Source organism: Sphaerodactylus townsendi, linkage group LG06, assembly GCF_021028975.2.
Source record: "Sphaerodactylus townsendi isolate TG3544 linkage group LG06, MPM_Stown_v2.3, whole genome shotgun sequence".
Classification (NCBI taxonomy): Eukaryota; Metazoa; Chordata; class Lepidosauria; order Squamata; family Sphaerodactylidae; genus Sphaerodactylus; species Sphaerodactylus townsendi.
Window position 1 is genome coordinate 56171963 of NC_059430.1, and position 13581 is coordinate 56185543.

General features: G+C 41.3%; 1 protein-coding gene across 4 annotated transcripts in view; it reads left to right on the plus strand.

The window, feature by feature from the left end:
* OSBPL8 (oxysterol binding protein like 8) overlaps positions 1 to 13581 on the plus strand; it is a 109855-nt gene that overhangs the window by 80517 nt on the left and 15757 nt on the right. For all 4 annotated transcript variants that reach the window (XM_048499951.1, XM_048499950.1, XM_048499953.1 and 1 more), the window contains 7 exons: positions 1731 to 1956; positions 3370 to 3554; positions 4050 to 4131; positions 4356 to 4454; positions 5688 to 5784; positions 6471 to 6569; positions 7583 to 7680. In XM_048499951.1, coding sequence (XP_048355908.1) covers positions 1731 to 1956; positions 3370 to 3554; positions 4050 to 4131; positions 4356 to 4454; positions 5688 to 5784; positions 6471 to 6569; positions 7583 to 7680 — 886 coding nt within the window. The remainder of the gene's footprint in view (positions 1 to 1730; positions 1957 to 3369; positions 3555 to 4049; positions 4132 to 4355; positions 4455 to 5687; positions 5785 to 6470; positions 6570 to 7582; positions 7681 to 13581) is intronic.

The window sequence follows — 13581 nt, forward strand, 5'->3', positions numbered from 1 at the left end:
TTAATGAGCTATTTGTAAATAAGAGTGAAAATGCTTAATAGAGAGTGCATTTACATCTGAATACATGCATGCTTTGGGGTGTATGTGTTGGTATGAATTGTTTGTGTTTTTATTGTGTGGTGGTGCTAGGCTAGGAGAGAAGAAACTTTTCATTTTTCTGGAATGCATGATATTCTTAGTACTCACCCACCCCACATATCACTTTCTAAGAAAGAATTTTGGTGAAAGGCTTTTTGACAAAGCAAACAAAGTCTGCTTCTGTCTTCTAACCTACCCTCTTAAGCTACTACAAATTATAACTGGTTTCTGCTTTAAGAGCATTACCAGTAATTTATTTTTGCTAGGAACCAAATTTAAAAGAGCTTGGTCTTTTTGTATGAAATTCCAGTCAGAGTTACAACTGTACAACAAACTAAAGTGGGGACCAGGGAAAAACTTAAAAATGCACTTTCCTCTGGGTCTAAGGCTCCCTTCTCCATTAGACTTATGTATGTAACAAATGGCAATTGTTGGGATAGTTCCTCAGGAGTAAGGGGAATTTCTTTTCATTATTTTGCAGTAATAATAATCTCATGGACTAATTTTTAAAGAGAAGAAGAGTTTGGATTTATATCCCCCTTTCTCTCCTGCAGGAGACTCAATCTCCTTGCCCTTCCCCCCTCACAACAAACACCCTGCGAGGTAGGTGGGGCTGAGAGAGCTCCGAGAAGCTGTGACTAGCCCAAGGTCACCCAGCTGGCATGTGTGGGAGTGTACAGGATAATCTGAATTCCCCAGATAAGCCTCCACAGCTCAGGCGGCCGAGCTGGGAATCAAACCCGGTTCCTCCAGATTAGATACATGAGCTCTTAACCTCCTACGCCACTGCTGCTCCCTAAACTATATAATAACTAATTGATTTGTTTATCGTAATAATTTATTTAGAAAATATCTATGCTTTTTCTCCACAATACCTTTTCAAGGTGGCTACATATAGTCAGGTCACTGTTGCCTTACCTACATGTTAGCTATTCAGTCTTGACGCAGTTCCCTGCTTCAGTCAGCATAACTGAAATAGTGACAAACCTTCAGAGAGTGGTGATTGGTTGAGTTAACTGTGTGTCACAATGCTGCTTGATGACTTGAACTACTGACAGCCCACACTGTGATTGTAACAATAGTGCTAAATTATGAGAATTCTTTCTTAAAATACACTGCTATGTTTATATGAACATTTCTGTATTAACTTTGATGGAATTTGGAAGATATGATTCTATTTTTGTATTGAGCAAAGTCATAACTGAATATTTTAGTGATGACTGAATAACTAAGTGCATCCTAAATCATATCTCTGTGTATGTATGTGATGTGCATGCATATATAAAATAAATGCAAATATTAAGCATCTCCAAATATGTGGACTGGAACCCTCAGTGTAAAGGATAATGTAGACTGTACTTTAATGAAAAATGGTTATGATTGCAATAATAGTTGCAATCTATTTTTATATTCAGATTTCTTAATTTAGATATGAAATTATGATGGCACAGGAAAAAAAGCTCAACTAGTTAAGAAACTCACAAATTAAAACTCAAAAGGCATGTTTCAACCAATTTTAAACATTCTTGGATTTTACCCAATGTAGATTGGCATGGGATTACAACTTGAAAAACAGTAGTGTATATAATGTTATGTGCTACAATTTCTTCTTTAGTTGTATTAAAAAAACACAACTGAAACTCTTTTTTTAGGTTAAATGACAGTGAAATGGAAAGGCATCATTTTAAAGATCCAGATTTGTATTCTGATAAATCAGATAAGGAAAATGATCATGATCGTGATGAGTCAGACAATGATGGCTTGGGGGAAAGTGACTCTGACACATCAGAACGACAGGAGGACTCATACATTGACCCAGAACCTGATCATGTCAGAGAAACAACTTATTTGGAAGAGACTCATGAAGAACTTGGGGAGGTAAGAAAAGTTATTATTCAATTGCTGCCTCATTTCTAAATAATATTTATTGGTACTTAAACTGGAAAGAAAATTTATTGGAGAGCAGCTTTTGTCGACCTTGAAAATACTTAAATTGAAGATCTTTCTCCTCGCTCCCCCTCCCCATGCACCTTGACTCCATATTATTTTTTTACTATTTCTGTAGCTATAGGTCAACTTTGAAGCATTAATAAAATGTTTTTGTGTATGCATAAAGGGGTGCAATAAAAACAGATTTAACGAACTGTCCAACTAGAGAGCTGTGACTGGCTAGAACTGATACAGAGCTTTAATACTTGACTAAAGTCATAATGCTAAGAGCATTGGTATGGTCATTTTAGCTGATGAGGGTAACCAACACTAACCTATAATTGCATTTCAGATAAGCAGCAAGAGTATTGTGAAGGTCCGTTCCAAACAAAAGGATTTGGTTCTTGTGCTTGAGCTAGAATCTGTAGTCATTGCAGGTCACCTCCAACCCTCTAATATGATTTTAAAAGCAATAGTATTTATATATATCAGTGTATTTGTAAGTGTGAATTGCTTCACACATTTTGCCTTGGAATAATCAGAACAAGGCAACTTTGTTAGACTCTGAAGGTGTATTTATTCCCAGGGGCTCTTGATTTTCAAAACAGAATTGTCACCTCTCAGTCATTCTCAGTAGTTTTAAACAAATTATGTAGGAGGGAAAAACAATTGGGAAACAAACTGAAAGTTTTCTCTTTAAAACACCAAGTGTCAGTTCAGACATAAAGCAAAGCTATAGTTTGTTTTAACTATTGTTCGTCTGAAACCAGGCTTCAGCTCAGATACAGTAATTCTGATTTTGCTTTGCTTCAACAAATGCTGGTTTTATTGCCTTCTCTCTTTTGTTCTCATTCCCTGTAGCAGCCCAACTGGTATTCCAGATTGCTTTGAAGCAAGGGCAGTTCCAGGAGGCAGGCCAAGATTAGGTCAGGATGTCCGTGGTTAGTACAATAACTTCAAACCATTCCTGTTTATCATGGTTTGATGTACCACAGTACATAGTTTGTGGATTGGTCCCAACATCTGGGCAGTCAGTATGAACTGTGATTCATATGACACCTGAACTGAGCCCAAGCCTGCCACTACTGGCATGCTTCCTTCTCTACCATAGATTGAGGCTCCATGTAATAGGTGGGTCCAGTAATTGCACAGACAACATGTCTTCATTGAAACTTTGCAATGAAAGCAAAACCTCTGAGGAAGCAAAACCTCTTAGCTCCTTTAATGCAGAATAAAGGAATTAACTGCAGTGGACAGTGTAGGTATAAGTCATGTATTTGGCCACTGTTCCTCAAAATATTATGCAAATTTGTGCTATCTTCTCAGTCAAAAGCTTGTTCTACTTTTATTCATTTGTTGAAGGCAGGGGAAGCATCTCAAACTGAAACTGTATCAGAAGAGAACAAGAGTTTGATCTGGACATTATTAAAACAAGTTCGTCCAGGAATGGACCTCTCCAAGGTGGTGCTACCTACATTTATTTTGGAAACACGTTCTTTCTTGGACAAACTCTCTGACTATTACTATCATGCAGACTTCTTATCTGAGTGAGTTGATTATTCTTTATCTCAGCATTTTCTTCAAAATGATTGTAGAGGCTTTAAGAAGATGTTACTTTAAAAGTTTGTGGAATAAAATATTCTCCTGATGGAAGACTTGCTTTCAAATTGCAAAAGGCAGCTGGTTTCTCTTCCCTTACCATGTATTTTTTCTTCTGCAAAACCAACAATGACTTTGTAGCTGTGTATCTGATTTTAATCAAGAAATTAGAATGGGGAAGAAGGGTTAAATGTTGCCAATTTCCTCAGCATGGTTGAAAGCAAGAGCTCTTATTGCAGATCTCTCACAGTTTAGTCTAGCACAAATGTTAGTATTATTCAGCCTAGCCTTGACTTAAGTTTCTTAGGTATTTCCAACAATATTGTTTAATAAGTGGCAGGAAAATCTCAAGCCATTTAAAATATGCTGCATGGCTTTAAAGATTCAGGGTAGCCATTTTATCAAACGTGTGTAACAGATCTGATGGATCTTTTTTTCCCTAGGGCTGCCCTTGAAGAGAATGCTTACAAACGTATGAAACAAGTTGTGAAATGGTATTTGTCAGGATTCTACAAGAAGCCACAGGTAATTCTTTGAACACTTTTTTTCTGGTAGCCTTTTCTTAACAAAAGATAGTTTTGGTTTATTGTTAAAACAAAAGCTAAAGCATCCCACTTAATCCTAAGAAACAATATCACTGTAGACCATTCACTGTGGATTCTGGTGGGGGGGGGGGGGTTGAGGGGTTGTATTTGCTTTTTGGAACTGGAATATAAATTTTTACTGATTAAAATGTTTCCTTTTTTAAGGGACTAAAAAAACCCTATAATCCTATACTTGGTGAGACTTTCCGATGTATGTGGATTCATCCAAGGACAAATAGCAAGACTTTTTATATTGCTGAACAGGTATTACTAAAGTAGTGGCTAAATTTTTTCTTTACGGGAATGCTGTTTTTCAGTTTTGGGTCACCAAAAGAATAAACATAGAGAAAAATGCATAATATAATTTCAAGTTATTACAGTGTTTTATTTCATCTTTTTTTCTTATCCAGCATTAGGGGCTTCAGGTGAAATTATAGTAATGTTTTAGGCTTAAAAATCTTCCTTGCACTACAAGCATCAAAAGGTGTGAGGTTACAGTCTCTAAAGTCTCTTGTGATTGCACTATTATGAGCAAAGTGTGCACTGAACTGTCACACTACATCCTGCACTGTATTTCTCTCAAAACAGGTCACTCTGATCATTGTAGGTACAACAAGTATGTCTTCTTATAGTTAAATTTACCATTCCAAACTATGGTTGAAAGTATTTATTCTGAAGCATTAATTCAGTGTTTAAGCCTAATCTCATATTAAAAGCATTGAAGTGTATCTGGAAATAGCCATGTTTAAATGGAGCTTTGAAGCTGACAGTCTCAAAAGTGACTAATGTGTAGTGCAGTCTACAATCAGATGAAAGATTTCCCAAACTATAGTTTGTCTGGTATTGTTGCTCAAGAAAAGTATCCATTCTCACTTCTATATAAGGGACTGTTAAAACAGATAGCTAAAGTTATGCCTATGGCGGCCCAGGGTGGGAAGGAGGATTTGACTGCCTGGAAATGATGATTGAATTCAGTGTAGTTATCTGTCCATTTTGGAGGGATTCTTAATGCTGGGGAAGAGCATGGAGAGGTTTTTGAGGTTTGCTACTTGAGTTCTGAATTGTGTTCTAGTGTACGCTGACTCCTCGTTCTTTCTTTTAACAGTAGATTAACCAGTGTATAGGGCCAGCTAAAGTCTATGATTAAAGAAAAGGTAGTAGGTTAATCTAGTCAAAGAACTGGAGCCTGAAGTGCGGTATATTCCTGTTGGAACAACACTCTTATATTTCTAATTAATAACCAAGTAATTTTTTATCTGTTCTAACCAGATATTTAACATTCAGAGATTTCTGATAATTTGTTTAAAGATGCTGATGTTGCCATTGCAATGTCAAGTACCTGCAAGTACAATCCAGTGTTTTAATCTGTTTAACAGGCTATTTGGAAAACTACAACTTACACAGTGATTAAGATTTCAGTTTATAATGTTTCTGCAACCTTTCCCTTATTTTCACAACACATCACCTACATACATTGACCTTCATTGTGTTCAACAGGTGTCTCATCATCCTCCAATATCTGCCTTCTATGTAAGCAACCGAAAGGATGGATTTTGCCTTAGTGGTAATATTTTGGCCAAATCCAAGTTTTATGGTAAGCTCCTGCTAGCTTCCTTTTTATTTATTTTTCAGTTAGTTTGCAAAAATGTGCAGTTTTGCTTTTGTAGAGTACATATGCATAGGAAAAGATAAAAGCCTGCCTGCATGAAAGTTAGTTGAAAAAACTTTCTCACTTCAAGTAGAGTGGTGTATTAATTCTTTTAAATCTAATAACTAGTATGTTAGTATAAAAGATTTACTATACGTGCCTGCCCAGGCACTGAGGTCACAAGGGCAGGCTCTCCTTGTGGTTGGTATCCCTCCTGCTGAAATACAGGGGCAGGGACATGTTGGAGGACGTTCTCTACGATTGCCCCCAGGCTTTGGAATAATCTCCCCTCAGAGGTTTGCCCAGTGCCTATCCTTTATGGGTTTAGGCACCTGGCAAAGACGTTCCTCTTTACCCAGGCATTGGTTAGTCTCCCTGGATATGCCCTCTATAAAACCACTGGGTGGGGGTGGGGGTAGGGGTGAGGACTAGGGTTGGAATTTTAACTTTTGTATATTATAGTGTTTTTAAGAGAAGAATTTATATATGGAGATGTTTTAATATTGAGATCTTGCCTATAGGCAGGGTATGAATTCAAAAAATGTTCATAAATAAATATTTTTGTTGTAATAAATATATTTATTTTTGGGGACATGCAGTATTCAGTCAGTCAAATTTGTGTCTGTTTTCAGGAAATTCTTTATCTGCCATTCTGGATGGTGAAGGTCGATTGATGTTTCTAAATAGAGGAGAGGAATATGTAATGACAATGCCATATGCACATTGTAAAGGTATTGTGGGGTTTTTTAGCATTTAGAAATTACAAATGTCATACAAAGCTGACTTCAAACAGGATTTTCAAATTACTCAAGCCTCTTCCTGAGAGCAGTTAGACACACATTTCATTTTAACACTTTTTATTCCCTCTAATAGGTGTAGAGCCCTTGCCCTTCACATTAAATTAAGGTTTGGTTGGTGTATCCACCTGATCTTGAACTCAAAAAAATCTATTGATTAAAAATATGGTTCTGTTTCACAAAGGCAATTTTCCTTAAACTGTGTCCTGTGGGTCTTTGAACACTGGCTAATAGGATGTGTGTGATTATTTAAACTGAATATGCTAAAAACCTTATGCCCAATTTAAACATTTAACCGTGGCCAACAAAGAGTCAGTGTGATATAATGGTTAAAAGTGTTGGACTAGTAGCTGGAAGACCCTCGTTTTGCCAGGGAAGCTCTCTGGACACCCCTCTGTCTAGTGATATTGTCCCCAATGTGTTGTTCTTCTACCAGAGCTAAGTGCGGGTCGCTCAGCTCTGTTCATTGGATCTTTCCGTTCCAAGATCAGGTGACTATAACTCTCCCCAAATTCCCTTCATCTATTCCAAACCTATCCCCTCAATACTTCTTAGGACTGTGTGTGTGTTCTGCTGCTTTGATTATTGTGTGCTTGTGTACTCCTGTTATCCCTTAATAAAACTGGTTAAATTTTATGTTGTTCCCCTGTGGATTTCTTGCAGAAGCTGACCTGGGTATACATAGGCAACAAAGACCCCAAGATTGGCTAACCTTTTGCTAATCTAAGATTCTGCTCTCACTAATTCCCCCATTTTGAAAGGGATAGACTCCCACTATTTCGGGTAACAACTGTGCCCCCCGCCTTTTATTGGCTTGCACTCATTTAAATCTTCTTTTAACAACAAGCTTGAATGTTGGAATGTGATGTTCAGCTTTTGTGTGAAAATCCAAAGGGAAGAAATGCATATTCCAAAACTAAAAATAAAACTAGTTCTGCTTCTTATAGGAATTCTGTATGGAACAATGACTTTAGAACTTGGGGGAACAGTCTGCATTGCATGTGAAAAAACTGGATACAGTGCTGCACTTGAATTCAAACTAAAGGTGGGTAAGCTTGAGTTCTTTAACCATTATAATTGTTGGGGCATGGGAAATGAACGAATTAGGATTTATTGCAGTTCTCATTAGTATTACATTTTGCATCTGCATTGCTAAGCATAAACCAATCATGTGAATAATAGTTCCCATCTAAAATAAACTCTTTTGCATACAAAGGCCTCATAACCAGGTTCACAGTGATCTGGGCTGCAATCTATTTAAAGTAATGCAGTATTCTCCATTGAGCGCGAAGACATCTGGGTGATTCTTCACCCACCAATCAGGGAGGCAGGAAAATTTTGATTGATTTGCAGCTCCTTGGTCACTGGCCACCACCCCTTTGCTCTCCAGTTCTCTTCCTGCCTCAGGGACAAGCAGTGCTCGATGCTGTCATGCCTTTTTTCGCTAACTTTAAGCTGTAAACCTTTTCTACTTCTATTCTTCCTTCCTTGCTGCCTGCAAATTGAAGAGAGATCTACAGCCCTTTGGGCAGTAGAGTAGCAAGACACCTCCTTTTCAGATGTCTCTCACCAGCTAATGCCTCCTTGCTCCAGCTTAGGCAAGGGCAGAAAAAGGAGGGGGGAGCACATCAACCGCTATGCCCCACAAGGCAAATGTTTTTCTTTCCTCTGAGGAGGACACGCTGAGGGACCTCAGTGGATTGCCGGCCAGGGAAGGTATGTCCCAAAGCTGAACAACCTGTTCCCTTTCACCCACACTGGAGTATCTCCCTGAGGAACACTCCGGGGCACAAAAATAGTAGTTGTGCCTAAAATGGCTGCCATGGCTGCGGGGACATGCATTTTGGAGGAAGAAGACCCAGCATGCTTTGGAGCCCTTCTCCAGGTCCCCGTTGGCCTGGAATCGGCTTCCAACGTTCTCCTGATTCCAGCATAGTCTTTAGAAAGCCAACAGATGGGTGAGAACCTCTTTTCTTTTAAAGCTTAAATATTGAGGTTCATTAAGGACTTTTATTCTAATGAGAAGGCATCCATGAAGGAGGACACAGTAAAGATGTTTAGAGACCATCTCCCTGCATTCACAGGAGAAAACCCCCCCCCCCCCCCCCCCGAGAATAAACAGGCTTGGAAAACTCTTTAAAAAGTCAGGATGAGTCCTGACTACGCTCCCCACGATTACTCAGATTCAGATTCCACCCCAGGAGAAGCAGAGCAGCCCTCCTCGAGCAAGGAAGTTCCAGAGGACATAGCTGTCCAGGAACAAGCAGCACGTTTCTTTAACTCCAAAGATTACCAATATCCACCTGGATGAGGCTCCTGGGGGAGAGGAAACTGGTAAACCCAAACGTAGATCCAGACACAGAGAGGATTCAAAGTATTTTCAATCATCTCAACATCCAAAAAAGATTTTCCCATTCCCAGAGCTTTTTGAGGATCAGCTCAACAAAGAGTGGGAAAAGCCAGCTGCCAACAAGCAGTACCCTAGCTTACTTTGCAAACTTTATGCACTGCCTGACTATACCAATGACATGCTCTAGGTCCCCCTCATAGATTCCCCGGTAACAGCCCTCAGGCTTTCTCACCAAGGATGGCCAAGGGCAGATTAAAGACACAGCTGATAGAAGGACCAAGCTGTTTTGCAAGAGAGCTCACGAAGCCGTGGCTATGAACATTAAGTCGGCAGCCACTGCCTCAATAGTGTCTAAATCTTCAATAGTTTGGGCCAAGAAAGTCTTGGAACTCATTCCCCCTTCCGAAAGGAGGCTAATTGAAGGAATCAGCAGAGTCCTAATGGCCTCTTCATTTTGTGCAGATGCCACCCTTGACAACCTCACCTTTTCAGCCAGAGCCTCTTCAGTAGCAGCCAGGAGGTTACTTTGGCTAAGAACCTGTCTAATGGAGTGGAGGGCAAAAGCCAGACTAACTGAATTTGCATTCCAGGACAGGGACGTAGGTATAGATTTTTTATGGAGTGGGTTTTGGGGGGCAGGGCCACGCTCTCCAAGCCCCGTCCCCGGTCTCAGTGCTTATAAAAGCAGCTTTCCAAGGCCAGGGATGGCAGACTCCCCTGCCCCGCCCGCCTTGCCCCCACCGGCTGGGCTCGCAGCCGGCAGTCCCTTCTGCCCTTCCCTCCAGACAGAGGCATAGCTAGGGAAAATGGAGCCCAGTGCAAAATCTGAGTTTTGCGCCGCCAAACACCCCCCCCCCCAAATGATCCAATCCAGTCTGAGGTGGTGGTCTAACCAAGTCAACTTGTTGCAGGGCAAGCACTTCTGGATAAGCTCCACCTGACAAATATTCACAGATGTCAGCCTCCCCAGATGGGAAGCAGCACTGGAGAACAACCACACCCAAGGGTTATAGTCTCCCAAGGAAACCAGGATGTAGATCAACCTTCTAGAGCTCAGGGCCATCTGCTTGGCATTATTACATTTTCAATCCGAACTCCAAGGAACCCACGAATTGATCTGGGTGGACAACGTGGCAGCCAAGCCTTCCTGAATCGCCAGGGCAGCTCCAGATCCTCAATCCTCCAGAAGGAAGCTGTCCTCATCTTCCAGTGGTCAGAGCGACATCTCCTGTCGATCCGAGCAGAGCATATCTGGGGAGTCCTCAACGTCCAAGCGGACTGGTTGAGTTTCCAGTCAATTCAACCAGGGCAGTGGTCAGGGCAGTGGTCTCTCCCCAAGGAAGTCTTCCTACTGATTCAACAGTTTCTGGACTCTCCAATTGTGGACCTGTTTGCCTCCCACCAAAATTTTTGTTTGACCCCTACCAAGATTTTTCTCAAGGTTCAGACAACCCCTTGCAGAAACAACCGATGCCCTATCATTGATTTGGTCTACAGATCTCTATGCATTTCCTCCGATCCCTCTGATTCCACATGTACTGTGCAAGATCAGAGAAGAAAAGGTGGATGTCATTCTGGTGGCACCCTGGTGGCCCAGACGACCCTGGTTCGCCAACATACTCAAACTTTCAGTACACAGACCATTCCATCTCCCCCAGTGCAGAGACCTTCTACACCAAGGTCTGGTACTTCATCCTGATTTAGATAGTTTGAATTTGACTGTATGGAGATTGAGCAGAGATCGTTGAGGTCCAGGGGATACAGCTCTGAAGTGACAGACACCATCCTAGCTTCTCAGAGGTCTTCAATCAGACAGATTTACAATACCACCTGGAAAGCATTTGTGAGATGGTGTTGGAGAAAGAAGGTGGTTCCTACTCGACCCACTGCCAGAGAAATCCTCCATTTTCTGCAGGATAGCTTCTCCTCAGGCCTCAAGTTGTCTACCCTTCTACGACAAATAGCAGCCATTGCATCCGTAGTTCAATTCCTGGAGGGACATAACTTGAGTTCTCATCCTCACGTCAGAAGATTTCTCCGGGGAGCTACTCTCAAGGACAGATCGGTGAGGCACAATTTTCCTACTTGGAAACTGCACTCTGTGCTTCATGCCCTCACAAAGCCACCGTTTGTACCTCTAGCAGACATCTTTCTGAAACATTTGTGAATGAAGACCATCTTCCTGGTGACATCGGCTAGAAGGGTCTCAGAGCTAGCTGCCCTCTCAGCCAAGCCATCCCTGTGCATCTTCCATAAGGATAAAGTGGTAGTTCACACTGATCCGAGCTTCATCCCCAAGGTGAACTCTCTATTCCACAGAAACTATACTTATCTACTTTTTGTCCCAATCCTAAACATCCCAAGGAAGTTTATTTGCATAAGCTGGATGTTAGGAGGACCCTTAAGGCCTTTCTCATCTGGACACACCAAATCAGGAGATCCGAGGCGCTCTTCATCTCTGTAGCCAACCACAATAAAGGGTCCAAACTCTCTCCCCAAACCATAAGCAAATGCCTTAGGGAGTGCATAGCGAAAGCCTACAAGGCACAAGGTCTCACTCTTCCGACAGGGGTCACAGCCCATTCGGTGCGCAATATGTCTATCAATGCAGCCTTTAATAATAATGCTTCAGTGGAAGAAATCTGCAAGGCCGCAACATGGTCTTCTCTTTCCACCTTCATGAAACATTACAGGCTGAACGTCTTCAGTGCAGCAGATGCCTCCTACGGTCGCAGAGTCCTAGAACACAACATTGGAGAGGACTACGACCCTACCCTACAGAGAGCATCACTGCTGTGGAACATCACCCAGATGTCCTCTTGCTTAATGGAGAACGACCATTGACTTGCTCGTGAAGGGTTATTCTCCATTGAGTGACAGAGGACATCTGCCCTCCTTGTCAGTCGTTAATTCCTCTCATTACACAAGGCAGCAGTTCTGTAAGTATGTTAGCTTCTTGGTTTTGATGTTATAATTGCTTGTTTTTCAGATGCTGGGTTCACCCGTACTGCAGTCTGTTCACCTGTTAATCAATCTGTTTACTCTTTGCTCTCTTGATACTCCTTTTAAGTTCCTTACTCAGGAAAGGAGTTGAGTTACTGTAGAGATATATGGAAATACTGTAAGGCGGAGACACTGAACTGGAGAGCAAAGGGGCGGTGACCAGTGACCAAGAAGCTGCAAATCAATGAGAATTTTCCTGCCTCCCTGATCGGTGGATGAAGAATCACCCAGATGTCCTCTGTTGCTCAGTGAAGAATAACCCTTCACGGATAAGCCAATGGTAGTTTCTGTTAGTTCGGTCTCAGCAGCTGAGAAAATCAGAGTGTTAAAATCAGAGCATTAAATATGATATTGTTGAAGGCATTTTTGGTTGGAGTCACTAGGATGTTGTGGGTTTTCCGGGCTATATGGCCATGTTCCAGTAGTATTCTCACCTGACATTTTGCCTGCATCTGTGGCTGGCATCTTCAGAGGATCTGGTGGCAGTAAAGCAGTACTTCACTTGTTTTACCACCACCAGATCCTCTGAAGGTACCAGCCACAGATGCAGGCAAAACATCAGGAGAGAATACTACTGGAACACTGCCATACAGCCCAGAAATCCTACAACATCCTAGTTAAATATGATGTTTAAACAGAGGTAAGGTGATGCCCAACTAGTGTGGTCTCTAACCCAACCTTCCCCCTGACAGACTGGGTTCTCAATAAAATAAGCTTAGCGCTCATCAGGAAAATAGAAAAAGAACAGTCATTTTTATTTACTTCCAAGGATAAGGGGAAAAGGTGGTTCAGAAAAGGGGTTAGAAATGATTTACAGGTGTAACATACTCTTGCTGGGCCTATTCATTGTAAGGTCACAGTTGATTTAAGGAAAGCAATTAGCAGCCAAATTTATATTCTTGAAGTGCATATTGGCCTTCCCTTAGCATTAGGATTCTTATAGTGTAAAATGTGAGCTCCTTTTAGAAAGCACAAATGTTTCTCTAGTGTTCCCTCAGAAACTAAGACTTCAAGACAGCTTCAGTCTCTTCCTTAAGATAGTCTGCTTTATTACCAAAGACAGGATCTGAGACTTCCAAGGTCTTCTGAGACAGGTTCTCTCTCTACTAAAATTCCATAGATGCAAACTCTATCTGCACACTAATTTAGCCTTCTTACACATAAGGCAAACTCTGAAACAGTATCCCTGCTGTGTTTAGTAATAAATAAATACCACTATATTGATGTAGTAACTGCACCAGAAACATTCCAGCTTTGGATCCTGTGAAGTGCAGTCATAAAGACATGCAAACAGAATTCTTTCCCATGCTTATCCTTTCCCCTAATAGCATCAGTTCTTCCAAAATACTGATAATGGTGGTTGTGGATCTCATAGACAAAAAAGCCATGTGATCTTCGTGATCTTCGTGCTGAACTGAGCAGCTGGAATGAGGGTGGCACCATCTCTGTGGCAGTGGAATTTCCACTGACAGAAGATGAAGCTGATTTCTTCTAGTTCTCCTTCCTCGTTGCAGCCCCCAGATGCCCCATGGTAGCATCCAGCATCTGTATTTGAGTGGACTTAGGGGACTTCCAAACGAAGGGAGGGGTAGG